The sequence below is a fragment of the Sciurus carolinensis genome, chromosome 4 (assembly GCF_902686445.1).
Source record: "Sciurus carolinensis chromosome 4, mSciCar1.2, whole genome shotgun sequence".
NCBI lineage: Eukaryota > Metazoa > Chordata > Mammalia > Rodentia > Sciuridae > Sciurus > Sciurus carolinensis.
Window position 1 is genome coordinate 87,621,554 of NC_062216.1, and position 26,591 is coordinate 87,648,144.

Consider the following 26,591-nt stretch of genomic DNA (forward strand, 5'->3'; position numbering starts at 1 on the left):
TTGGACAAAATTTCAGAATAATTTTATAATTTTACTAGTGATGATAATCTAAAACAATTATTGATATTCTACTGTGTATTGACATCCACACAATTAAAGAAAAAATTATTAATATATTTTGAGTCAAATGCTTTTATTTAGCTGTGGAGGCAAAATACATAAATTAAAATGATATATGTCAAGTGGGTATCAATGAGTCATGAATAAATACCATACATAATAAATGCTGTATCACGTTACTTAACATGTTGTGGCCTGAGTTTATGCATCTTTAGAATAATATGTAGCTCTTAGTGTTGTTGCAAATTTTAAGTGAGATGACACGGGTAAAATGCTTATCAAGATTCCTGATATAAGTAGTAACTGTGTTATTATTGTTGTATATCATAAACAATCATTCTTGGCTAATTCAGCTACCTTGTTACAACCAGTAATCAACAATGGTTTTATCTTAAAAGTGTTACATTCAGATGATTTTTTTTTAACTTCAAGTGAATTACAAATATAGTATAACAGTACAAGAAAATCAGAGGGAGAAGTATATGTAAGAGGTAGGACAGCCGGCCTAGTACTAACAGAGGGTGCCAACAGGACAGCCTTAGAATTTTATCCACCATCTTTTATAAATTAAAGACTGTATCTGGTTATTTGATGTAGTTTTTGCCACTTGCCAGGTACTATGCCAGGTAATGGGGCTATTTCAGTGAAGAAACAAAACAAAAACAAAAATGTGCACAATCTCTTCCCCTGTGGAGCTTGCTGACTACTCAGGATAATGATGGTAATTTCTTTTCAACTCTTCATAGCATCAGTCACAAGTTGGATACTTATTCAAAGTGTGATTTCCTGTTCTGTAAACAGACTGTCTGCCTAGGAGAAATATCCTTGATATCTAATAAAACATGCTAATCGTGTATACCAATGAGTAGAAACCTGCCCCAACAGATGAGTTTAGTTTTATGTGTGTTAGCTCAACCAGCTCATGAGTTTAGCAAATCTATAGTGATCATGGTAAAGGCAATGGAGATATGATAATGAAAAATAATCTCTGTCCTCATGGATCTTATGAAGAAGAGACAGAAAATAACAAATAAATAGTAATATAGTATGTCTGATAATGTTAAGAACTATGGAGAAAAATAACCTAGTGAAGAAAGGTAACCTAGTGAAGAGTAGGCAGTGGGTGTGGGGGCAGTTGCAATTGATAGTACGGTGTCCAAGGAACAGGTTACAGACAGATGGTGATATCTAAGGAAGACCCCAAATGGTGAAGGGTGAGCCACTGCAGGTACCTGGGTGTTTAAGTCAGTTGTTTTGCGACTGTGACCAATAGAACTGACAAGAACAATTTTAGAGGAGGAAAATTTATTTGGCACTCATAGTTTCAGAGGTCTCAGTCCATAGATGACTGGTTCCCTTGCTTTGGGCCCAAGATGAGGCAGGATATCAGGACAGAAGAGTGTGGGAGAGGAAAGCAAGTTAAGACATGCCACCAAGAAGCAGAGAGAGAGAGAGAGCGCGCTCTGCTCCAGGAGGACAACATACATACTCAAGGGCATGCCCCCAGGGACCCACCTCCTCCAGCCACACCCTACCTACTTATAGCTGCCACCCAGCTAATACCTATCAGAGGATAAATGCACTGATTAGGTTAATACTCATTATTAACCCATAAAAGCCAATCATTTCACCTTCAAACTTTACTGCATTGTTTCACACATGGGATTTTGGGGACACCTAATACCTAAACCATAACAGTGGGAAGAAGACTTCATCCTGAACGAACAGGAAATGCAATATTCCTGCAGTAGGAGGGAGTGTGGTGTGGATGAACCGTATGGAGACCTGTGTGCCTCATGGAATGGCAGCGGGTACGCATAAAACATGCAATCTGAGAAGTAAATGGGAATGGGAGGATATGTCTAGCTTATTTCTCAAACTTTGATGAAGGCTCTAGATAAAGTGTAGATTGCTATTCAGTAACTCTGGGGTTAGGGCTGAGATACCCCTGCCCCTGCTGATCTACTGATCATCCTTTGGGTAGTAAGGTTGGGAACAATTGGAGCACTTTAGCTTCTCTTCTGAAGGAGATGGGAAGCCACTGGAAAGTGAGATGATCTGACTTACATTTTTTAAAGGCTCATACTGACTACTGTTTGGAAAATTGTCTCTGGTGGGTCAGACTCGGAAACAAGAAGACCATTTAGAAGGCTACTATAGATTAGCATGGTGTTAATGAGTCTGTCATGAGGAAAACATTCTTTTTATTCAGGTACCGATATGAGAAGTCTTCTCCTTTCTCCAATGCAACTCTCAGCATCTCTCCATGTCTCCTGGAATCAAGCAGTCAGTTACCAATCTCAGTTATGGAAAAATCACAAACCCAAATAAGTGATGGTAAGATGATGATGATGGGGTTGGGGAGATAGCTCAGTCGGTAGAGTGCTTGCCTTGCAAGCACAAGGCCCTGGGTTCAATCCCCAGCACGCAAAAAAAAAAAAAAAAAAAAAAAAAAAAAAAAGATGATGATGATTTACTTTAGCCTTTATATATGCTTTAGTGTGGACCAAAAAATACCTATGTAATTTTTTCCTCTAAAAACACTTTATTATTTAAATTGAGATATCATAGTGCTATAAAATGTCCTAGAATACAAAATAGTATTTGATGAAATCCTAAGAAAATATACAGATGATCAAATGTTATGGAAGGGAGCCTTAGTTGCTGGTGACTAGGAAAATCTTCCAGTGATTCTAGTAAGATGGGCCTAGAAAGCTGAGTAAAACTCCTCTAGTCCATACATATCTCAGTGCACTGCTCAGAGTGAAAGAAATGTCAGTTTTCCTCATAAGTACATTTAATTGCTTGTTCATTCTTTTTTCATCAGCATGTCAAAACCTTAGTCTTCATTTGGCCCTAAAACCTGCATCCTTTTTCTCAGGGGTTACTTATATTCTAGGGAGCTTATACAATAGGGGTGCAGTTGGAGCAGGGGGACTCTTGGTGTTCTCAGTCGCCTGTCAGTTTAGATATCTAAAATCCATCTGGTCACAGTGTTTGGTTATATAAAGGGTCACCTTGGGGTCATATTGTGTTTCTGCCCTTCTGGGCACAGTACGTCCTTCTGTGACAGTTTTGGACACAAGGAAATAATTCTACTTTACACATGAACTAGGGTGCAGGGAATTTTGTCAGCATGTCTAGCATTCCATGTGGCTGCCACATGGCACCGCAATGCTACATCTGAGTCACCCTGGGAACAGGGGTATCATCTCTTCTGTATCACTCTAGACATTGGAAGCCTGTGAGGAGCTGAAGAGAGGGATGCTGAGCCACACTGTGCAGCCATTTTATGTCTGGGCTCTACAGAGCCAAGTGGGCGCAGGTTTTCCTTGCTTCCAGAATCCACACACTTATCCACAGGTGTTTGCCATGTCTCTAGGACACAGTATGAGCAGGAAGAATGAAGCCCACTTCTGTCTTCAATGTCTCTGTGCTGCATACTCCTTCCCTTCCACCCCACCCCCATGCAGCCAGTTTAGAAGTCCTTCTTTTATGTCAAATTTTTGTTGTTTTATTTTTTCCCCCGCATGAGGGACCAGGGATTCAAACCGTGGTTCTTGCGCATGCTAGGCGAGCGCTCTCCAAAACAAGCTATTCCTTCAGCTCCATATTTCAAATTTTTAATGTATTCTGTAAAGCCTTTTGGGTCCTCTAATATCCTCCTTAATACTTTCTGTTAAGATATCTTTCCCTGGGCAATGAACTCTGAAAGTCTGGCTGTTCAAATAAAAAGGATCAAAGTACTAAAAGGAACATGGATGAGGGAAGGAAGAGTGAATATAAAATGTAAAAACTTTACCTTCTCCTATTATCTGAAAGGAAAGCAGTCTAGAAGAGGAGCATGTAAAAGATGGAAAGAGACATTCAGGACATTTTCAAGCCAATGGATGAGAGTGGAGGACTTGATGTAATACAATGAATGGTCAATTCTACTGAGTTCACATAAAAAGACAAGGAACTGACTGAAGGGTCGAACTCCATCTGCACACAAAATAGTGAAGACGTAGTCATTGCTTTGCTTTGTACAATAAAGAAAGAGACATGATAAAAATGACAAGGCAGCTATGTGGGAAATATGTAAGACTTTGATGGAAAAAAAGTAAAACATTGAAGTTTAGAGTCCAAGAATTAAAATATTTGTAATGTAAAGGGACAAGTTACCAGATAGGTATGGAGCTCTTTGCTGTAGCTGAGGTCCCCCAGTCCCTTAAAACATTTACCACAGATACAGTGGACATAGGCTCACCCCAAACATGACAGTGAGGTTAAATACAGGATATGAGGTTCCTCAGCATGAACTGACTAGCCCAGCTCACAGAGTCTTCATTTCCCCCAACACTCTAGGCATTAGCTGTAAGTGAATGTTGAGTACTTGAATATTGCTGGTGTGATGAGGGAACTGAATTTTAAATTTAATTTTAATTAATTTGCATTTTACTAGCCATCATGGCCCTTGGACACTGTGCTGGAAGGCACAGATCTCAGGCGTCCACAGTTAACTACTGAAGGCTGTGACCACGCTTCTAAGAATTAAACAAATGGTAGGGCTAGAATCGACATTGGATTTAATTTTTAGAAAAAGAATTCACATCACATATTGAGGAACAGAGAAGAAATCGAGAGATTAGTGAAAATTCCATGATCACCTTGCTACTCTTCTAGAAGAGGCAGGATCAGGAAAAAATCTCCATGAGGGTGCAGCCTCCCATTGCACTGCCTTATCCACAGTTTGAAAGCTGTCCACCTCAGTTCTTCACGAGCCATTATAACAATCAAAATTACCCTAGGGTCATTAACAGGGGAAAATAAGTCCTACCTCACAGGATTGTTAGTAGGATTCAGTTTTAATATGCCTGCAAGCCACTTAGCCCAGCTCATGGTGGAGATGGTCCATTCAGATTGGTGATTACTGGAGGTAGTTAATATTATCCATTGTATTAAATGGCTAAACTGTTCAAAGCTATATTTCATTTATGATAAAGAGGTAATTATCCTACCTCATATGGTCATATTATGACATGACTTGTACAAAGGCATAAAAATAGTTAGATTTGAATTTTACTATAAAAACCCTACTCAAAACATCCTTTTTGTTGGAATATTTATACTGCTCAAGCAGATAGAGTTTGTAGGAGTTTGTTTTGTTTTGCTTTTGGTACCAGGACTTGAACCCAGGGGCACTTAATCACTGAGCTACATCTGCAGCTCTTTATAAAATTTTGTTACTTTGAGACAGGATCTTGCTAAGTTGCTTAGGGTCTCACTAAAAAATTGCTTAGGCTGGTTTTGAAGTCACTATCCTCCTGCTTCAGCCTCCCAAACCGCTGGGATTACAGGTGCATGCCACTGCTCCAGGCTAGAGTTTGTGATTTTAATGAGTTTGTTTCCAGAGACCTAAAAATGGTTAATCACTAACAAAAATGTAATTGTAGGCAATTCAGCCCAGTATTGCAATATCAACCATATGAAATTTTAATAAATTTTCAGCTAAACCTTGGTCAACAATATAGTTACTTGTGATTTCTGCTAAAAAAATAGAGAAGTCTAAAAATTAAAGTGAAAAAGCCTTTGTTCAAAATTTATTTACCCCAAATAGGATATTGAGTGTTATTAGAGTGTAGGAATTCAAATAACTCAATGCAGGTACCAAATAAAAAGAAGAGAGAAAATAAAAAGTAAAGGGCACTAAAACAAGTAATAATAGACTTCCTTAGTCAGGTCTCTGGGGGATTTAATTGCTAAGATTGAAACTGCAAAATAGTTTTCAAACTCCGATCAAATTAGGACTGTTGAAATTTAATTTCAGAATCAATTGCAGAAATGCAGAGTAAATATTTAAATTTGATGGTGGTCCAGTCGTAATTCTCTTGTTTGCTTTTCTTTCAAGAATGTGAAGTGGATGCCAGCTCCTCCATGTGGGTTTATGTGTTCCTGGGAAATCTTCTCCGGGGATTAGGAGAAACTCCCATCCAGCCTCTGGGTATTGCCTATCTGGATGACTTTGCCACGGAAGACAATGCTGCTTTCTATATTGGTAATGCTCACCTCAGTCACCTAGGGAATCAGAGCGCCCCGTCTGCTCATTCCATTCTCTGCTAAATTGGGTGTGAAAGGTTTTATACTTATTTCCCCATTTCTTTAGTCAGCAAACACACTTTTGAAACACACACACAGGATTAGGATGATAACCTCATAAATTAGAGAAAAAAATACCAGAATAAAAGAAATAGCTGTGAGCCCAACTGCAATGACATATGACCTTGTGAAAACATCTTGAAGGGCTTCAGATTTCATAGATTGCTTTTAGTTGGATAAGTATACCACTGAGGCTTTTAGGTGCTACAATTTAAAAAAAATTTTCCACAGCCCTAGAAACTGCTTTCCATTCTATGAGCCCTGATTATGTAAAGCATCTTCTTCTCCTATGAGATCTAGACAAGATATTCTGGAGTCTCAACAGCAGGTGGGATTGGACAAAGGAAAGTATAAAGGATAAGAGCAAGGCCCAAGGCTACCCAATTTCTGGATAGTTCCCACAGTATAGATGAGCAACTAAAATCACAGAAAACAAAATAATAGAGCAAAGGCAAATTCTCAAGATCAGATACATCTGAGCAACATTTATTGGATGCCTTATATCCTGGAATTAAACTAGAAACTAGATACAGGAATGACTAAGACTGGTTCTCTCTTTTATGCATCAGTTTTGATTTCTTGGTGTTCTGATCTTTTGAAGGCCTAACCTTCAGGGACAGAGTGCAAGATTTAAGGGGAGCAGAGTAGGGACCACACCTAGGTGCACTGTATAAGCTTGCCCTGCCTGTGCACTGCAGAACTCCAGGTATTCTGCTTATAGCCAAGCAGGTTATAATTAAGAACAGGACTCTTGCTCTAACAGAAAACTACAGTATAAATCAGGAACTGAATCAGAAAAAAAGTTCCATGATATATGCAGTAGGCAGTTGCTCTTGGTTGCAGCCAAAAGAAGCATGCAGGTGCCTAGGTGTTCCCCTCCTCGCCAAGATCTCAGAGTCTGCTCACTCTCTTTGCCCTTGCTTCTATTCTAAAAAGGACCTGGGAATGGCTAGTTTCCCCTCCAGGTAATTTAACCTCTCAAGAACGTGTGTGTTAAGCTCTGCAGTGAAATGAAAGGCAGATGGGAGATATTTTGAAGGGAGATATTTCTGGTTACTGGAAACCAAAGCCTGTTTTTTAGGCACTCTGTTCCACTTACCTGCTAAGGCCACCCTTGTTGGTCATGAGCATTCTGAAGAGTACTTTCCCTGATCCAAGGCCTAGCTTCTTTGCCAGCAGCTTGTGTGTGGGTACCACAGAACCTCGTAGTGGATGGCTACACTTTCTTACTAAAGTAGAAGAAATCAATTTTCATGTTAAGACAGATGTTTCGCTTAACCAGTCATAAACATTTTTGAAAGATTATCAAAATGAGAATAATTCAAATTTGTAACCATGGAGAGTCTAACTGGGAACTAAAGTTTGCCCATTTTAGGAAATTAACTACTTCAGAGTCTTGGTGTTATTCTCTAACTAAGGGATGGTTAATGCATTAACAGTGTTCATTTGTGTTATGTGAATATTTGAATACAGCATAATGAATCCCATTATTATGTACAATTGTAATGTGTCAATAAAAGTAAATAATGAACAGAGTGCAGTGGTGGGCACTGTAAACTCAGGAGGTTGAGGCAGGAGGTTTGGGAGTTCAAAGTCAGCCTCAGCAACTTAGTAAGGCCCTAAGCAACTCAGGGACACCCTGTCTCTAAATAAAATATAAAAACTGTCTGGGGATGTGGCTTAGAGGTTAAGCACCCCTGGGTTCAATCCGTGGTACCAAAAAAACAGTAAATAATGAATTTTTAAAAAGTGTTTATTCTTCTCCAAAAGCAGAGAACTATTTATTTCCTGATTCAATACAGTTTAAAAATTGATGTGTTAAACATACAAATGAGAAATTGAAATATTTACACCTAACTGGGTCTCACATTTCTTGTTTAATATTGTATTAATTAATTAAAGGAAGAAATGTAAGCATTTTTTCTTTTCCTTTCTTTTTTTAATTTTCTGCTATAGGGTGTGTGCAGACAGTTGCAATTATAGGACCAATCTTTGGCTTCCTGTTAGGCTCATTATGCGCCAAACTATATGTTGACATTGGCTTTGTAAATTTAGGTAAGGGGTTTATTTTTGCTTATTTATTTATCTTAGTTATAATAACTTTTTTAATGGGGACAGTGTGGAAAATATCGAATTGCCTTTTTTATAAAATGGCAGGGTGGTAATCTTTCATAAAATAAAAATAATCCATGTAAATATATTGATCTGATCATCACATGCATTAATAAGTGGAATAAGAAAAATTTGAGTAGTGATTAGAATGGGATGACCCCTGTTTGGTATTCAAATGTGAATGGGCTTTCTCACTTGTGGTTTGCCAGTTCCAGTGCACTCCAGCATTGCTAAGACAGAGCACCATGGCTCCTGTTGGCTCTTATTAGGTTCAGATGTGTCAATGTTTATTACAGTTACATGAATTGATCATATAGTAGAGGGCTTGACAGAAACCTTATAATTCAAAGTCTCTGGCAACCAAATTTCTCTCTCTCTCTCTTGCTTCTTACTGAACAAGCATCACAAGAAGACTGGTATTCTAATCCAGAAGATGGCTCATATAGGAAACAATTATCTTCCCATAGCTATTTCTTCGCTTCTAGCTCTATGAGATGTACCCCCAAGAAATAGACAGTGTTTATCTGTTGTTTTCTTTTAAAAAATAAGTCCAAAAAGTACTTTGAAACAAGAAAATAAGTCACTAGGAAAAAAAAAATCTGGACTTGCATATTGAAGTCATGTATTAAAATAAAGTATAAAATTCTTACACTTTTTAAGTCAAATATACTGCAAAACATATCCCCCAAATTTTGTCTATTCATTACTCCCTTAATATGATTTTACGTTTACTGTATTCCAGTGTTATTCTACAGCGGTGAACACAGCAGTTGAGTTTTTAGTCTTTATGAAGTTTAAACATCCAGTTGTAGAGACTCACGTGGAGGAGGAAGTATAGGTGTGATAAGGAGCTCGGAAAGTTGCTAAGGAGAGCGTTAGCGTGCAGTGATAAACCAGTAATAACATTCACTATGTGGAATGCAATGGCAACTGAGCCTACTCGTCAAAAGACATGCTTTTTTTGTTGTCTTCTTGAGTGTGGTGGAGTTATAATGATATATTTTATAGGTACTTACACAGGAAAAAAAAAAAGACTTAGTTTGATTAAAAAATTCTAATATTTTCTTATTAATCCCATGAGAAATGGCATGCAAAGTCAAGTTTTTATGATGCAGAAGATTGAAGTAATATTTGCATATACAAATCTGGCTTTAGACCTAGAATAGGTCTGAAATATTATTAACTATATTAGCTGAATTATTATCATTTAATAAATAACATTCTGTTGAGTCTTATATTTGCCATCTGTGTAATGAGAGATTTGTACTAGATTTGGGCTGGAGGGTGCATGGCATAACTCTTTGAGAAAAATCAGGAGATATTCCGTAGGTAAATCAATGAAGGTGGTTACTGCTATGGAGCAGCTGGCACATGAGGTTTTGAACCCTCCCAAGTCTCCCCCACTTGTTGCCCCTTCTTGCCAGGAGCCTCACTGCAGACCCCCATAAGACTCCATCCCCAATTTAGACTCTATACTTTCAACCAAAGGAACAAAAGAAGGGAAGTTCATCATTCAGAAACACCCTATTTCCTTCAAGGAGTAAGATAATTATAATGTTTAGATTAGAAAAAAAAATAATGTATGAATTGTTAGGTATTTTATGATGTGATAGAGCTGATGCTAGGATTTGATTTTTTTTTAAGTAACTAAGTTCAACACATTGACTTTTCTGCACATGCTGCTTATCCATCTTCTCTTTCAGACCACATAACCATCACCCCGAAGGATCCCCAGTGGGTTGGTGCCTGGTGGCTTGGTTATCTCATAGCAGGATCCCTAAGTCTTCTTGCAGCTGTTCCTTTCTGGTGTTTACCCAAGAGTCTGTCAAGACCCCAAAGTGCAGAGGATTCTAATTCCTCCTCTGAGAAATCCAAGTTTATTATAGATGATCACATAAACTACCAAACACCTCATGGAGAAAAAGCAAAAGTAATGGAAATGGCAAGAGGTAAGGTGGATTCTCCTTGAATTTAAAGAACTTTTAGTTTTCCTATTAGGACTTTGGGGCACTTATAAAAAATACTACTCTCTTCCCCTCTTCTGTTAAGAGAGAGAGAGAGAGAGAGAGAGAGAGAGAGAGAGAGAGAGAGAGAAACCTTTCAGGAAGCAGTAATGGAGATCAAAACATGAGGTTTGTTACAGAAAAACTGATTGGCACACATGATCAGAAGTCTCGATAGCCTTCCTTGCTTACATCACTACTCTCATACACCTCCGATTAGTCCCTGCGATTGTCTCTACCTGGGATTGCTACATCGTGTTAGTCTGAGTGGGCAGAAAAGAAAAGAAGGAAGAATCTTCAGGGTTTGCAAGTGATCAGCAGATAAAAGCCACCCATTTGAGAAACCTGTATGAATGCATGTCTCCCACCAGTCATCAAAGGAGTCAGTGTGGAGCAGGCAAAAGGCCAGGAGAGCTCTAGTGAATTCTCTTCATGGAAAGGGATGGCCAACAAACCCTCCCTTCCTCATTTCCCTCAGGCCATATTGTATTTACACTTACAGAAATTCTTCAGTATCCAGCAGGTTGACTGCATAATAGGAAGAAGAGAAAATGTCCAAGCTCCTTTCTAACACTGAAGTACATGTGTTAAGTGGAAGTAATGACCCTATTTCTTTCCTTGTGATCATGACCCGCATTTGAAGACTAAAGTCCCAAAACCTGAAATTCCTGATGTCCTACCTGTAACACAGCTGGATGATAAGAAGTTATTCTCATTCCCCTGGGTTTTAACCCTCACCAGGGAGAGGATTCTGTTCCTGTCTGACCTACAGCTCTAACAGTCTGTCTTGTATGCTTGCAGAAGCAAGTGTCTATGTCTGAATTGAACCTGGCCAGACTTCAGTCTGGATGTGTACACATGTGTGTTTGTGCACCACACTGAATAACTTGTCATGGGGACCCAGCCATCTATGTTCTGCTGTCTATCTTCTACCAACCATAAAGCTATTTTTAATTATTTCTTGTTATTTGTCTTACAGATTTCCTTCCATCGCTGAAGACTCTTTTTGGAAACCCAGTGTATTTCTTATATTTGTGTGCAAGCACCGTTCAGTTCAATTCTCTCTTTGGCATGGTGACATATAAACCAAAGTACATCGAGCAGCAGTATGGACAGTCTTCCTCCAAAGCCAACTTTGTTATTGGTGTGCTTATCTGTCCTTCATGATTTCCCGTGGTTACTGTCTTACATGAAACTTGCTAACATGAGTAATCTTAGATTATTCCAATATTTAGACTGAAGCTAACTTAGGGTATTTTAGATGAACTTAAAAAATAAGTCTAAAAAAATCTTAGTATTTATACTAAGTATAAATACTTAGTCTGTGGCACAATTATGTAGCATGAATTATTTATAACTGTGAGTGTGTGACTCAGAAAGAAATGCTGGCAGTTTTTGAAGAAATAGTATCACATAGACCTAATGTGTACCTTACTAGGACATTCTTAATGCTAGATATTTGTGTTTCAAGTTTAACTGAGACATGACACCTATGACCAGTTTGCATGAACAGTTTCTAGGATTATATAAAATGGGCATTTAGATGGGTTAAAGGGTATTCGCCAAAAAACAAAACTTTTATTTGTTTAGAGTCAAAGAACTCTTCTGACTCCTACCATTACAGTTATTTAAATGGGTTGAATTCTGGCACTACAATACAATCAGTTAATGAGAAAGATATTTAAGGGTCAAGAAAAACTTGAAGAAATGAATGAAGAGGAACCAGAGTCTGCACATGCATAAGCAGTAAACTGGAAGTAATTGGATACCTTTAAACAGATTATTCATTTAATTCATGAAGATGTCATTTAATATTACCATTTCAAGGCACAAAGTATACTCTATTTCTTAGGACATGTTCTTTTATTGTACTCCAGTGATTTAACATAATTTATTCTTCATAAAAGAATTTAAAAATCTCTTCAGGGCCAGGCATGGTTGCATGTGTCTGTAATCCCAGCGACTCAGGAGGATCACAAGTTCAAAGCCAGGTTCAGTAACTAAGCAAGATCCTAAGCAACTTAGTGAGGACCTGTTTCAAAATAAAAAAATTCAAAAGGGCTAAGGATGTGGCTCAGTGGTTAAGTGCCCCTGGGTTTAATCCCTTGTACCAAAAGAAACAATAAAACAAACACACAAATAACCTTTTCATGTATCTATCTCCGAAAAAGGAAAGAAAACTGTGAGCATATTTTTTATTTTTGGAGATATAATTTTCCTGTAATGATCCCTGGTAATGGGCACTTAGCAGATACTAAATTAATCAACTCTAAATTTGGACTATTCTCCAAAGTTCTAGATGTTGAAAAGCTAGCTCACTAAACTTTTTTGTATATAAACTTTTGCTTCATATTATTATTTACCACTTTACCTGAAGAAACATTTTAGGTTTATTTTTCCCAAACCCCATTCATGTCGATCATGAAAAAGAAAAAGGAAAAGGAAGAAGACCATTTTTCTCCCTAGGGATTGCAGTGGCAAGACACACCTTAACATGTGCATAATGATGCATAAGGTTTTATTTTAAAATCATATCACTTAGCTCCAGAGGAGATGGAACCTGGGACAGAGGGAGAACTAGTTGCATATATCTCTTCATTTTAAAACTTAAAAAAATTAGGAGAAAATATTATTTTTAATTAACTTTGTGAGTAACTGCTTCTTTAAATTATTTTCTATTATCTATTTTTTGTTTTTAAGATACTAATCAAGTATCTCTTAACTGATTTTTGTCTCTTCAGGGTTCTGGAATACTCTCATTTGCCACACCCACAAATGTCAGTTCAGCTGGAGAAGCATTTCTCTTAATTGCTTGGTCATGCCCCCCTCAAACCTGGCCACTTTCTTATATGATCATTTTAATGTTAATTCACGTAGCCCATATTCATCTCAAAAGGGATGAAACAAATTTCCCTTTTGTTACTACCTATCCACATGTGATGAATGCGTTTTAAAAATAAAGTCATATAATAGCAAGCCAAAAATAATTAAATATTTAATATTTTGGATTCTATAAAACTTAGTTAAGAGACTGTACATATAAATATAAAAAGAAAGTACCAAAGGTGAGTGGAAGGAAGGAAGGAAATTTGCTTCTCATTGTCACTAGATGTCAGTGTTTTATTTTTACTTAACTATTTCATATTGGGTTGCGAGTTGGGTACTTGAGAACCTGGGATTATTGTTCATCAGAGCAAGTGCTGAGTTTGTATTTGAATCTGTCTGATGACTAGAATTTATACAAGTTTCAGCTCTTCTCAGTATTTTGAAAAATATGTATTGTCTCAAAACCTGAAAATAATTTGTCTCAAAACCTGAAAATAATTTGGGCACGCAGTATAAGAAATGAATTCTAATTAGCAGAGAAGTTGTTTTCTGTTGAGTGCCGACTTGTTCTCTGTGGTTATACCTTTTATTGTATAAACAACAGGGCACCAAAGAGCCTCTTTCCCCAAGTCTTTCCCAGCACAGAGATTCCATTCTTCACTCCCAATACTTTCTTTGTAAATCTGATAGAAATTAACCTTAATTGTGCCAGATATTGTGCTAAGAATCTTTCATGAATAATTTCAATTAATTACCTCAACAGCACTTCAAGGTTGAACATTCCAAATCCAAAATGCTGACATTATGCTTCAAGTGAAAAATTCCTTTCCTGACCTTAAGTGACTGGTCACAGTTACCAGTTCAGGCACATCTACATTCTTACATAAAAAGACCTTCGGGCTATGTGTATAAGGGGTATATGAAACATAAATAATTTTTTTGTTTAGAATTGGGTCCCATTTCCAAGATAAATCATTATGTATGAACAGATATTCTAAAATCTGAAAAAAAAAATTGAAAATGCTTCAGTCCCAGGCATTTCAAATAATGAATACTCAAGTATTAACTGCACATTATAGGTGAGGAGACATGTTTAGAGACATTCAGAGAATGGCCTGCTGTTGCATAGCTATTAAGTGGCAGAACTGAGGTCCAAACCCAAGCAGTGGGGTTTCCAGGGTCCAAGCTCTCCACCGCTCTATGGGACCTCTTCCTAGAGTTGATTTTAACCCACATTTATTTGATAAATAAGTGAGGTTGACACCTGTTTATCAAGGACAGTATCTCCCAAGTCCCTGGAAGGCAAGGTGGTGTCACCTAGTGATGGAAAGCATGGGCCTTGTCTTCAGACTCCCTGCTTTCAAACCTGGTTTACCAGTTGCTGACTATGACTGTGATCACACTGCTCTCTGAGTGAAGATAGTATTACGCCTAGTCTTAAGGTTGTAGTGAAGAGCAAATGTGATGGATAATATATCAAATGCTTAGATAAGTGTTCAATACATTATAAGTAAATAAATATATGTTTCTTGTTGTTGTTAGAAAGGAGACCAGACCAAGGGCTAAGAAGCTGGACCCAAAATAAATAAATAAATTTTGGTGGACCATAAATTGGAAACCAAGACTTCTGTTTTTTTAATTCCCTACTTTCCATGTGTCTATTATTTTTTATATACAATCTTAAGGAGCATTAACAGTCACATACTTGCCACTTGACTGTACCTACTAACTCTGTGGAATTAGATGAGAAAGACATCAATAAAATGATTAATCAATTTATTGATTTCAGTACTTATTCATTTAATACTCTATGTTAAACATTATACCAGGCAGAACTCTGAGACTGCTGTTATGCTGTTTTTGTTTTTTTTTTTTTGCGGTGCTCGGGATCGAATCCAGGGCCTTGTGCTTGCAAGGCAAGCACTCTACTGACTGAGCTATCTCCCCAGCCCCTGTTATGCTGTTATTAATCAATGACTTTCATAAAAAATTCTTGGTACATGTTAGTAGATGATAGTGACTGAATATTTCTGCAAGTGAAAACAACAAAACACCAAAACAGTCTAATATTACATCAGGAACTATTTTTTGTTTGTTTGTTTGTTTTTTGTTTTTTGGTATAATTGCTTGGGAAGTCACTTAGATTTCTTTTGGATAGTCACAAAATAACATATTTTCCTTGTTCCTCAGGGCTCATCAACATACCTGCAGTGGCTCTTGGAATATTCTCTGGGGGAATAGTTATGAAAAAATTCAGAATTGGTGTATGTGGAGCTGCAAAACTCTACTTGGGATCATCAGTCTTTGGTTACCTTCTCTTCCTTTCCCTCTTTGCTCTGGGCTGTGAAAATTCTGATGTGGCTGGACTAACCATCTCCTACCAAGGGTATGTTTCTTTATTAAATAATTTGAGGAGATTGGCTTGTTTTGATAGAGTTTTAAAATAAGGTAATTCTACTTTGAAGCATCATAACTATGGAACAGGAATTATTGCATTATCATGGAATAACTTGTGATACTTAAAACTTTGTCGCTGTCACCAAAATTTGTCATTTCCTTTATATTTGAATATCTTAGGAAAACATAAAAGATATAAAATCCACGTCTGACATTAACAAATCAGCCTGATAAGTGACACAGTCTGATAGTGGAAATACAGACCTGGAATCTTGCTTCTGCTCGTTCTTAGTGAACTGATGTTTTCTGGGTTATTTAAACCAATTCAGTTTTCATTTCCCCATTTTAAAAATAGAAACAATGATTTCCTTTTAAGGTTTTGTAAGACCTAAGTAACATCTTGAACATTAAAGTGATTAGTACTTGTCTGCCACAAAGTAGATGTTCCATTGGAAGCAATTGTGTTTCCTCCCTTAGGAAACTTGGGTAACTAGACTGGTCTGTCTGCCATCCTCCATGGTCTCTGTTGAACTCAAATCATAGAGAATTTCAGGAGAGAATGGCTGTTCCACTCTAGCAATTCCCACAACAGCTCTCTTTAGCTAGGTGTCTTACAGTGGATCAAAAGAATATTCACTATTTATATTTATTATACCACTGTCATCCATGCTTAGTTTCCAGAGTCTGTCTCTCCTAATACAAGGCTAGATCTTGTGGTTCCTATATAACCTTTTCTCTACCTCTTAACACAGGTTCCCAGAGGTGACTTTCTTCATCCTTTCACCATCTTTACATTATTTGTTAAAAAATTTTATTGGGCCCTATGGTGGACCAGGCTGACTACCTGCCTGACTACCTGGAACTCTGCCAGGGTCTCAGGGCAAGCACTCTCGACACTACTCTCTACCTGTCTGTTCGGCTTTCTTGCTTCTCGATCTCCAGCTCCCTTCCTATTCCTTCTTCCATGCCTATCTGTCTTAACTCTATACTCTGGCCTCTGTTGCCTTCACTGAACAGGTTTCTCCTGTTGATGAGTAAGCACAAGTTTTACTTTTTGTCATCTAACATCTAAAATGTTCGAGAAAAATAGTGTGAAGTCCATGAATTATGTCTTCTAGCAGTTGTCATAGCATTGTCAGTATACTCAACCCATGTACTTTCACCTTAATCAGCAACATAGATTAAGAATGTCAGTTATACATATTGAATTGCAAGAAGATTCTGGAGAGAGTAGAAACCTTGTGTCATCATTAACGGTCCCCATGATCCTCATGGTAGATGGACAGTGGGAGAGAAATTCAGATTTTGCACTTTACAAAACATGCTAATTTTATTTTCTCACTTGTATCCTCCTTTACAAGCTATGTTTTGTTATCCTTTGTAACTGTTTTCCCCAAATTAATATCTACCAAAGGCAAATCTTGAATCTGAATACATGCGTGACTCAAAAGGGTAGTTTCTACAACAACGTATTTTTCTAAGTCAAAAGCAAACACATAAACAGACTACAATCTCAATAGTTGTTGAGGTTTACATTGACAGTATCTATCTATCTATCTATCTATCTATCTATATATGTACACATAATCAAAGATGGCTTTGGACTTGTGATCCTCCTGCTTCAGTCTGTCAGGTTTCTGGGATTACAAGTGTGCACCCCTGTGACTGGCAAAGATTAAATATTTTTAAAGAAATAAAAGGTAGCATATTATTTAAGAACTAGCCTCTTCAAAGCAGTCACTTTGAAAGATCTTAACTGCATTGCAATAAGGCTATCATTGTTTAAAACATTCTGAAACTCCTCCTTTGAAATTGCTTTCCACATTTTTTAGAGTGTCCTCAACAATGACAAAGACTTAGCTTTTGAGAATTGTTTTGCTACTGGAAGCAGCCAAAAGGAATGGCAATATCACTGGGAAAAATCTTTCACCTTTCAGCATAACTGTTTTGAAAGAAAATTTCATTTGGATTTAAACCTTTTGGCATATTTGTTAAAACTCTTTTTATAATTAAAATATTGAGTTACAACTCCACTGTCAACGCCTCTTTCATAAAATTTGTATGTGATTAATTTCTTCCGTAGGTAGAAATTTAGACTTAATTTCAGTAATGTAAAATAATGCTTCCCATGAATTGCCCCATGATGCTTTGTTCCAAAAGAAAGTTTTGATTCTGAACACTTGAAAAAACACTGTAGACGAGTTTTAGATGTGGGAATGGCAGAAACTTTTCTTCTGCAGTAATGAGAATAACCTGATGTGAGATAAGAACTTAGAACCAAGGGGCCTGGAAAGATTCTGCTTCCAGGTTTGTCGCTAACAAATGATGTGATTTTGAGCAAGTTAATTACACACTTTGGACAGGACCTTCCATCTGCCAAATGAGAGACTGGCCTAAATTACTTTAATTTTCTTTCCAGTTCCAACCTTCCATGAGCCCAACCCCACAGCATTCATAGTGGCCTGATTTTTGACTTTCAAAGACTAATTTTTATAGTTTCAGATATTAATAGTCTCAGCTAATAGTTAATACTTTATGGAAAAAGTAGGGTTAAATATTCCTGTAGGATTTTCCAGGGGGCCTGAATACCTTTTCACTCCGGAGTGATTTTTAGATGATCAAATCCATAGCAGTTCTAGGACCATGAAATAGAGACCAAATGACTGATTCCTTCTCCAAAATAGAATACAATTTGTCTTTGATGATTGAATTCCCCCAAATCTTATTTCTTAGCCTATGTTCAAGGAATTCTTGATGCTAGAGACACAGGAGTGAATAAAATAAATAGATCCTACCCTCATTGAATATACATTCCAGTGTGTTATCTAAGTCCCTCAAATCTCTTTGTTAAAAAAAAAGAGGGAGAGGGATGAGAAAATACATAAATTCAAAATGGAAGAGGAAAAGGTGAATTATGATGAGCTAATGGGTGTAACAGGGAGCAGATACGAGTGGCTCCCATTGTTCTAGTATCCTTTGAGAAGGACAGAGGGCTACAAATAGTGCAAAAGAGTAAGAGTTAAAGGATTAGGTAATTTGGCAAGAGGAAAACTGAGGGAGAGGAAATTTTGACAGACATGAAGGGGAACTATGAGGGAATAGAATAGAACAAAAGGGAGGGAGAGAGAAGAAAGAAATTAATCAATATGTAAAATCACCAAAAAAAAAAAAGAGCATCTTGAGGGAAAATGTTTTATTCATACTTGTAGCCATCTTCCATCTTCTGAAATCTAAAACTTAGGAGGTTTCAAATAAAATTTTAGGACCAAATGATCAGGTAATTTATTGACATAATGTGCAATCAGAAAACAGGGATGATGTAAGACATGGAAAAGATCCATAGTGTGTAGAATATACAGGAGGAAGGACACGTGACCTGAAAATGTATTGTTGGTAAGACATCAACACATAGGATGTGAAGCTCCTACAAATATTGAAAGTGTGCTAGATGTTAACTGCTTGGCTGGTTTTTTTTTTTTTTTTTTTTTTTTTGGTTTTGTTTTGTTTTTCTAACATCCTACCATTAGCACTGTTCATTCTACTGATGTTCATAAAACAATTATGATAAAAACATCCCCCCCACACACATATACACATCTGAAGTGCGATGAAATTAGGTCATAAATGGCTTTAGAAGTTTACTTTCCTCCCTTGTGGTCATGTTCCTATACCTTTGCATAGAAACACATTAGAGGATCCTAGAGACAGGAGACTGTAGGAAAAGCTGCAAGCTAAGAAGTGGGCATTGTATGAATTTGTAAACTGTACAGAAAACTTTCAAGAGGAAGCTGGTTAGTAGTCAACTCATGTTTAATGATCCAATACTAGCATTTCTGATGACAACTGTGTTTCCAAAAGGCAACTTTGTTAGCAGTATCATGTATGTCACTCAAGAACATTGACTTTTGAAAAATTAGGGTGCTGCCTACAAAGAGGTAATGATGTATGCTGTTGCATTTCTTTTCAGAACCAAACCTGTCTCTTATCATGAACGAGCTCTCTTTTCAGATTGCAACTCAAGATGCAAATGTTCAGAGACAAAATGGGAACCTATGTGTGGTGAAAATGGAATCACATATGCTTCAGCTTGTCTTGCTGGTTGTCAAGCCTCCAACAGGACTGGAAAGAATGTTGTAAGAAATCTCCTCTCCCACATAAAGGCCCATAAGCCTGTTACTCTATAGAACTACCCTACCCTTAGGGACCCAACAGCAGACCGCACTGGTAGGAGTCTTGGCTCTTACCCTTGCCTCTTCCTTTTGTGTGAAAATAGGAAATTCATCACCATTCCTAGTAGATCTAAGGTTAACAGAGTAGTCTATTTCTTTCATTTTGCTTAGAAGGAATATTAACCATGAATAATGAAGTCCTTGTGTTATGATCATACCAAGTTTGCTTTGGGATCCATGTTTCTTTACCCAAAGACCAGTAGTCCCTGGAGATTTTAGGGGCATGACAAGTAGAGGCCAGTAGTAAGCAGTTTATGTCCAGAGGTGTTGGCCCAGGGGTCAAGGATCTGATTATTTGAGAAGGTTGATAGTTATGGGAAAGCTCTGTCTGAAATAAGGAAATCTGTGTGGTAATGAAAAGGCTAGGTGGGATGGAATGGAGGGTTTCTATAGGGTAGAAGAGAGAGATGAGTTGGAAAATAGATAAGAAGTTGTTTTAGTCAGTACAGGCTGCTATAAGAAATGTACCATAGACTGGGTGACTGGAACAACAAACATTTCTCATAGTTCCGGAGCCTGAGAAGTTCAAAATGAAGGTGCCTGCAGATCTAGTGCCTGGAGAGGGTTAGCTTCCTGGCCATCTTCTTCTGTCCTCAGCCAGCAGAGAGGGAGGTTAAGATGTCTGTTCTTATGAGGACACAAAGTCCATTCTGAGGGCCATACACTCATGATCCAAGTCCCTCCTAAAGGCCTTCCATCTAAATACCATTACATCAGGCATTAATATTTCAATATATGAATTCAGTTCATAACAGGAACCATTTGTGAAGAATATGATGTACTTCAATCTTAACTGACCCTTGTAACCACATGTTTACATTCCTGCCCAAACATGGGATCTTCCTTACACTCACCGCATCAGGTTATCTGTGACTGATGAAATCTGCCTTTATTTGTCATTGTTAAAGGGACTGAAGAGTAGACCCCAAGTACATTTGTATATGCTTATCAGCTAGATAGAAATGCTTAGGTAAATGCATATGCAGATAAAGTTTGTTGATTTTCTCTCAGATTATTTTTCTGTTGTTTTGACATTTTATTCAGAACAGAAAGGACTGGCCTCTAGCAACAGTGAATAAAACTTTGATCTGTCTGAAATCTGAGTTTTCACCACTGTCCCCTCTTCTTTTTCCTTTCCATTTGTTCCAGCTACTACTCTTTCCCAGAACTGCATGAAAATTTTTCTTGAGTACCCATTACATGCCAGAGCATAAGATAGGTGCTTTAAAAACAAAATTGCATTTAAATCCCATGATCTTCAAGTAATTGGGTATTGTTTTATATATTTTCTTCATGTGAGAATTGAGACACTGAGATATAAGGAACTAGTGTCACACATCTAACAAGTGTTGAGTCACAATTCAAACATTATCAACTTAACAGAAAAAAAATCTGCATTGCCACTCTTCCTAGAAAAGGAAATGCTAACTTTATTTCATTCTTTATCAAAAAAATCACAATTCACAAACTCTTCTGTGATAAAAATGACAACTAATTATAAATATATTTCAAAAATATATATGTAAGAATATATAGTATATATATAATGAAATGGAATTTTATAAATGACTTTTACAGAAATAAACTATTGAAGGATTTTAAAAGTTGTCTCTTTTTAGTCAAAATTCAGTTGAAATTTTATGCATCAGGATTTTTTTTCCTATTGACCAACATAAATTCCTTTAATATGCACATTTATTTAACAAATTTTTAATTGAATACCTATAACAAGGAGCCAATTGGGTGTATATTGATAACAAATCAGTGTCTGCCTTCATTAAGATTGTATTCTAAAGGGGCAATGGAGTTTAACAATAGAAAAAAAAGTAAGTGATACCCTGATGGACATTGTGAAAAAAATAAATAAGGTTGAGAGGATGGAGTGATAGGGGGTGCTATTTTGAATGCGTGGTTGTGGAAATGCTCACTAGTGAAATATCTGAACAGAAACCTGAAATGAGAGTACCATCCATGTCATTGTCTAGGAGAGGAGCTACGTGGACAGAGGAAACAGCAAGGCCATGAAGCCATAATGAACTTTCCGTGTTGGTGAAGGGTTGTCGGGGCAAGGGCCATATGTGTGTTCAAAACAGGAGAGCGGGAAGGGTGGATGGACATGGTGGAAAAGGTGTGAACATTATTATAAAGATTTGAGATTTCATGCAAATGTATAATGAACAACCACTGGAAGGTTGAGGGTATTGATGTATCAATTGATGCCCTTTTTTTAAAGATTTCCTTTGGTTAGTATGTGGAAAACAGACTATAGCTGAATAAAAGTAGAAACAGGTTAAACACAGAGAGACCATTGCAATAATCAAAGCAAGAAATAATGTGACTTAGACTTGGACATGGTGGTGAAGGAGGTAAGGTGTGGTTGGATCTGGTAGATTGTTCTGCAGGATTCATACTTTGTAGACCAACCATCTGCTGTTTGGTTATTGGAATATCATATCTCTAGGAATTTCCCCTTGTGCACTGTACTCTAACACAGAAAAACAAAAGACTATTTTTCCATTGTTTATATAATTAATTTATACTATACCCCAGTCTTTTTAAATAAGTATCTTTATTTCAATTTTTCCTCAATAATTGGACTTCCCTGTATTGTATTGCAGATATTTTATAACTGTACCTGTGTGGGAATGGCAACCTTTAAATCAGGAAATTCGTCAGGAGTGGTGGGCAGATGTCAAAAAGATAATGGATGTCCCAGAATGTTTCTGTATTTCCTTGTAATTTCAGTCATCACATCCTATACTTTATCCCTAGGTGGCATACCTGGATATATATTACTTCTGAGGTGAGTACTGATTCTTTCCTCACCAATTTAATGGAAGATATAAATGCTTTTTCTGTGGAATCATCATGATTCCTCATAACCTTTTCAGGGACTTTGCCCCACACCCTTGTTCCACTTTTATGTGTCTTCCACTTTAGGGTTTTATAAAAAATGTAGGTGAACAGAATTTTCTTAGTTAAAAATGTTTGGAAACTGTTAATACCTATGTCACTATAGTTAGTCAATAAATACAGTAGGTTGCTTCTGACATTGGTGACAGTATTAACTAGCAAGATAAAATGTGTTTTAGATTAAATACACTTTTGCCAAGAAAATTCAAAGGCTCATCTAATACCACAATGTTTTGTGGTTTATTATTTTGATCTATAGGTGGTTATTTTTCTGTATATTCCTGCCATGACAGGAATTATCTATGGGTGATTTCATGGTTTCACTATCTATGAATATCATGTCAGTGACTAAACATTTTTGCATATAAAACCCTGATTTTTATAATGATGCATTCCCTTGTATATTTTAAATTGATATGTAAAAGGGCATATATAATAAGTTGAAAAGTCAAAATTTACTGGAAATCAATCTTTTGTGACATGAATTCGGTGGTTTTCAAATTAATTCTCATATCCAAGGATGAATACTAAGTTTTTCTAGGCCGAAACATATCAAAAGTATTATATACAGTTTTTAATTTCTCAGTTGTTATTATGGAAATCAATTAGGAAAGATAAACAGGAAATAGAACTTGCTTTTCTCAAAATGGCTTAAGATATCTGTGTTTACAAATGGGAGCATGGGTTTGAGAAAATGGAAAGGCTTTGCCCTTATATTTTCATACCAGTGTGGCTACTTCTTCAACACCTAATACTGTGCCAGGTTGTCACCTGGGGCAAGTGAAAATCAGGTTGCTTCCTATGGAAAGGAATACTTTCAATGAACCCTGGTGAATGACAATGTCAGAAGGACTCCCCTGGATTGAAGGAGAAAAATTGTGATGTTTGCCTTCTTTTGAAGCAGAAACTAATACTATTAAAATTCACAGGCCAGATAAAGTTATGTTCATATTAATGATGTTCTTGTTGTTTTAGGTGTTCTTGTACTTTTCTGGTAAATTCAGACCCCCACTATTTGTATAATGTTTGGGATGATGTAGTGATTTATCAGATCTGATCAATATGACCCTGTGCTTTTAGATCAAAAGTCACAAAACCTAGTCATAGTTTATTGGTCTTTTATTGTTGCTTCAAATTCTTGCAATTTCTTAAGAAAAAATTCTTTTTTTCTGAGTCTTTGCTGTTTTCCTCATTAAGCTTATGATTTCACTTTGTCCAGTGCCATTTGAATATGTCATGTAGGGGTGATTTACTTTCTAGAAATAATAACTCTAAACTCACTGAAGCAGTGCATGTGATGGAACATTTCGTCTTCCCCATGCTGGCACCCTGCTGGGTTCTCCACAAAGGCTGCTCAACTCTAACATGATTTTGCTTGTGTTAAGGTGATTGTCACTAACATTTCTATTTGTTTTAAAGGGTCCTATTTATTTATTTGTAAGAGTGCTTTTGTTGATTTCAGGTGCATTGAGCCGCAACTTAAGTCTTTTGCCCTGGGTATTTACACCTTAGCAATAAGAGTTCTTGGTAAGTATAATCTATGGTCAAATTTATAGTGACCATCATAAGTATATTTTGAAGACTTTTCTGAATATTTTTTAAGAATTACCATGCCTAGCTAAATGATACAAGTGGCTAAGTCCATATTCTTTTTCTTTTCTTCCTTTCTTTGTTTATTCCTTCCCTCGTTTCCTTGACCCCTTGCTTCCTGTGTGCCAGAAATATTTACTGGGTACTGATGCTGTCCTAGAGATAAAATAGAGATTCTGTGAAAGGAATCATAGTTTTTGTTTAACAACCTTTTCTCTTCTAACACTTTTTTGTTGTCACAAAATCCATTGCTCTTATGAGAGAGCCCTAAGAGAGAAAGTCAAATACTACTCAGTGAAATAGGCTGAAGACTAAAAATATTTTTTCAACTATTAAAATGGAAAGAAGCCTTTTGAACTGCTCTCAGTGCTCATTCCTAGGATATGACATTAGTTAGCAAGATCATTTAAACAATCAAGACAAGTGAATTTGAGTAGATAATTCTTTAAAATGTAATTGAATATTTTTTCCATATAAAACAGTGAATGAGATAGATAAGGTTTCTGTCCTTAAAGAGCTCATAGTCTTAAGAAGAAAATGAAATAATTGTAAATGTTCCTCTGAAATTTGACAGAAGAGAACTATGTAGGGAGAAAAACCTGAAGCTTTTAAAAATTTTAAATTTGGTTTACATAGATCTTGATATAAAATGGTTGGGTATGAAGATACCATACAATCCTGGTGAAATTGGGAAAGAAACAAACATGAAGGTTGTGCCCTCGTGGCTCACTGCAATTCTGTAATATAAAAATAGAGATTGTCTAGAAGAGATCAGATGTTGAACCTGAAATATATCCCTGACTGGAACTGACCCTAGTGTCTACTTGTCTTTAGTAATATAAATGTAACCTACAAAGTAAAAACAATTCAAACTAAAGGAAATGATTTAAAAATCAGCACATTAACAATAATATTTGAAAATGCCAAAAAAGTAAGCAAAGTCAAGAAACAAATGGTAACTTGTGAAAGTTTTGCAACTGATACAACGAATCGCTAATATCTTCATTAAAAAGAGATCTAAATTTTAAGAAGAAAAAGACCACCAAACAACCAAATAGAAAAATGGATAAGTCAGGCATATTGGTGCATGCCTATAATCCCGTCAGCATGGGAGGCTGAGGTAGGAGTATCACAAATTCAAAGCCAGCCTAAGCAACTTAGTGAGGGGTCCTAAACAACTCAGTGAGACTCTGTCTCTAAATAAAAAATAAAAAAGGCTGGGAATGTGGCTAAGCACCCCTGGGTTCAATCCCTGGTACCCAAAAAAAAAAAAAAAAAAAAAAAAATGGAAGTCTCATCTGACTTCATTTCTTCCATAAAAATTTCAGTATGTACTTCTAATTTAAAACACAAGTATTTCCTTTGGCCTAATGATTATCATAGCTTAAAAATAACCTCAATATCAGTGAATATATACTTAATGTTCAGTTTTTAAAAATTGTGTTTCCTTATACATGTTTATTTGAATCAACAAAGTTCACACATTGAATTTAACTGAAATATCTCTTAATCTTTTTTAATCTATGGGTTTTACTTCCTTCTTACCTTTTCTTCCAGTTACTTATTGTGAAAAATTCTAGACCTACAGAAGATTTAAAAAATTATAATGAATTGTCTGTATAACCTTACTTGAATTCATCAGATGTGTCAAAAAGACACTAAACTGTCTTTCTCTCAACATACATATATTTTGCTGAGCTGTTTGTAAATAAGTAGCGGACATTCTGACACTCCATTGCTAAAGACCTCAGTTTGTATTCTCCTATGAGAGCAAGCATATTATCTTATATACCCACTATACCATTCTGGCACTTAAGAAACCCAACAATGATATACTTTGTCTATAATATATTCCATATTCAAATTTATTTTTCTTTAACAATATCATTTTTAGTATTTTCCCCCTTTTGATAGAGAGTTAATCAAGGGTCACATGTTGTATTTAGTTACTTGTTTGTATCTAACAAGCCTTCATTTTTTAAAAAAGAGGCAAAGCCAGTTGTTTTGTAGAATATTCCATCATGTGGATTTATCTGTTTACTTTTTTTCCCACAGTTTTATTGAGGTAAAATTGAAGTATAATAAAATGCACACATTTCAAGTATGCAATTTGATCAGTTTTGACATGTATGTAAGCAATATGATCAATATAAAAAGGATTTTCATTACTTTTTTTAAATTTGAAATCATGCAGACTGTTTCCTGCATGATTTATTACACTAGAAATCAATCACCTTAAGATATATAGCGTCCCACCCCCACATGTCAACTATTTCAAAACTAAATGGTACACATATAAATACTCCAGGGGTCAAGGAAGAAA

At 36.5% G+C, this 26,591-nt stretch overlaps 1 protein-coding gene across 3 annotated transcripts in view; it reads left to right on the top strand.

The window, feature by feature from the left end:
- Slco1c1 (solute carrier organic anion transporter family member 1C1) overlaps positions 1-26,591 on the top strand; it is a 49,427-nt gene that overhangs the window by 13,727 nt on the left and 9,109 nt on the right. For 2 of the 3 annotated variants that reach the window (XM_047551669.1, XM_047551668.1), the window contains exons 5-13: positions 2,273-2,397; positions 5,951-6,097; positions 8,155-8,253; positions 10,014-10,259; positions 11,293-11,457; positions 15,330-15,525; positions 19,504-19,669; positions 22,384-22,568; positions 24,141-24,205. In XM_047551669.1, the coding sequence (XP_047407625.1) occupies positions 2,273-2,397; positions 5,951-6,097; positions 8,155-8,253; positions 10,014-10,259; positions 11,293-11,457; positions 15,330-15,525; positions 19,504-19,669; positions 22,384-22,568; positions 24,141-24,205 (1,394 nt within the window). The remainder of the gene's footprint in view (positions 1-2,272; positions 2,398-5,950; positions 6,098-8,154; positions 8,254-10,013; positions 10,260-11,292; positions 11,458-15,329; positions 15,526-19,503; positions 19,670-22,383; positions 22,569-24,140; positions 24,206-26,591) is intronic. The other variant, XM_047551670.1, reaches the window with a different exon arrangement.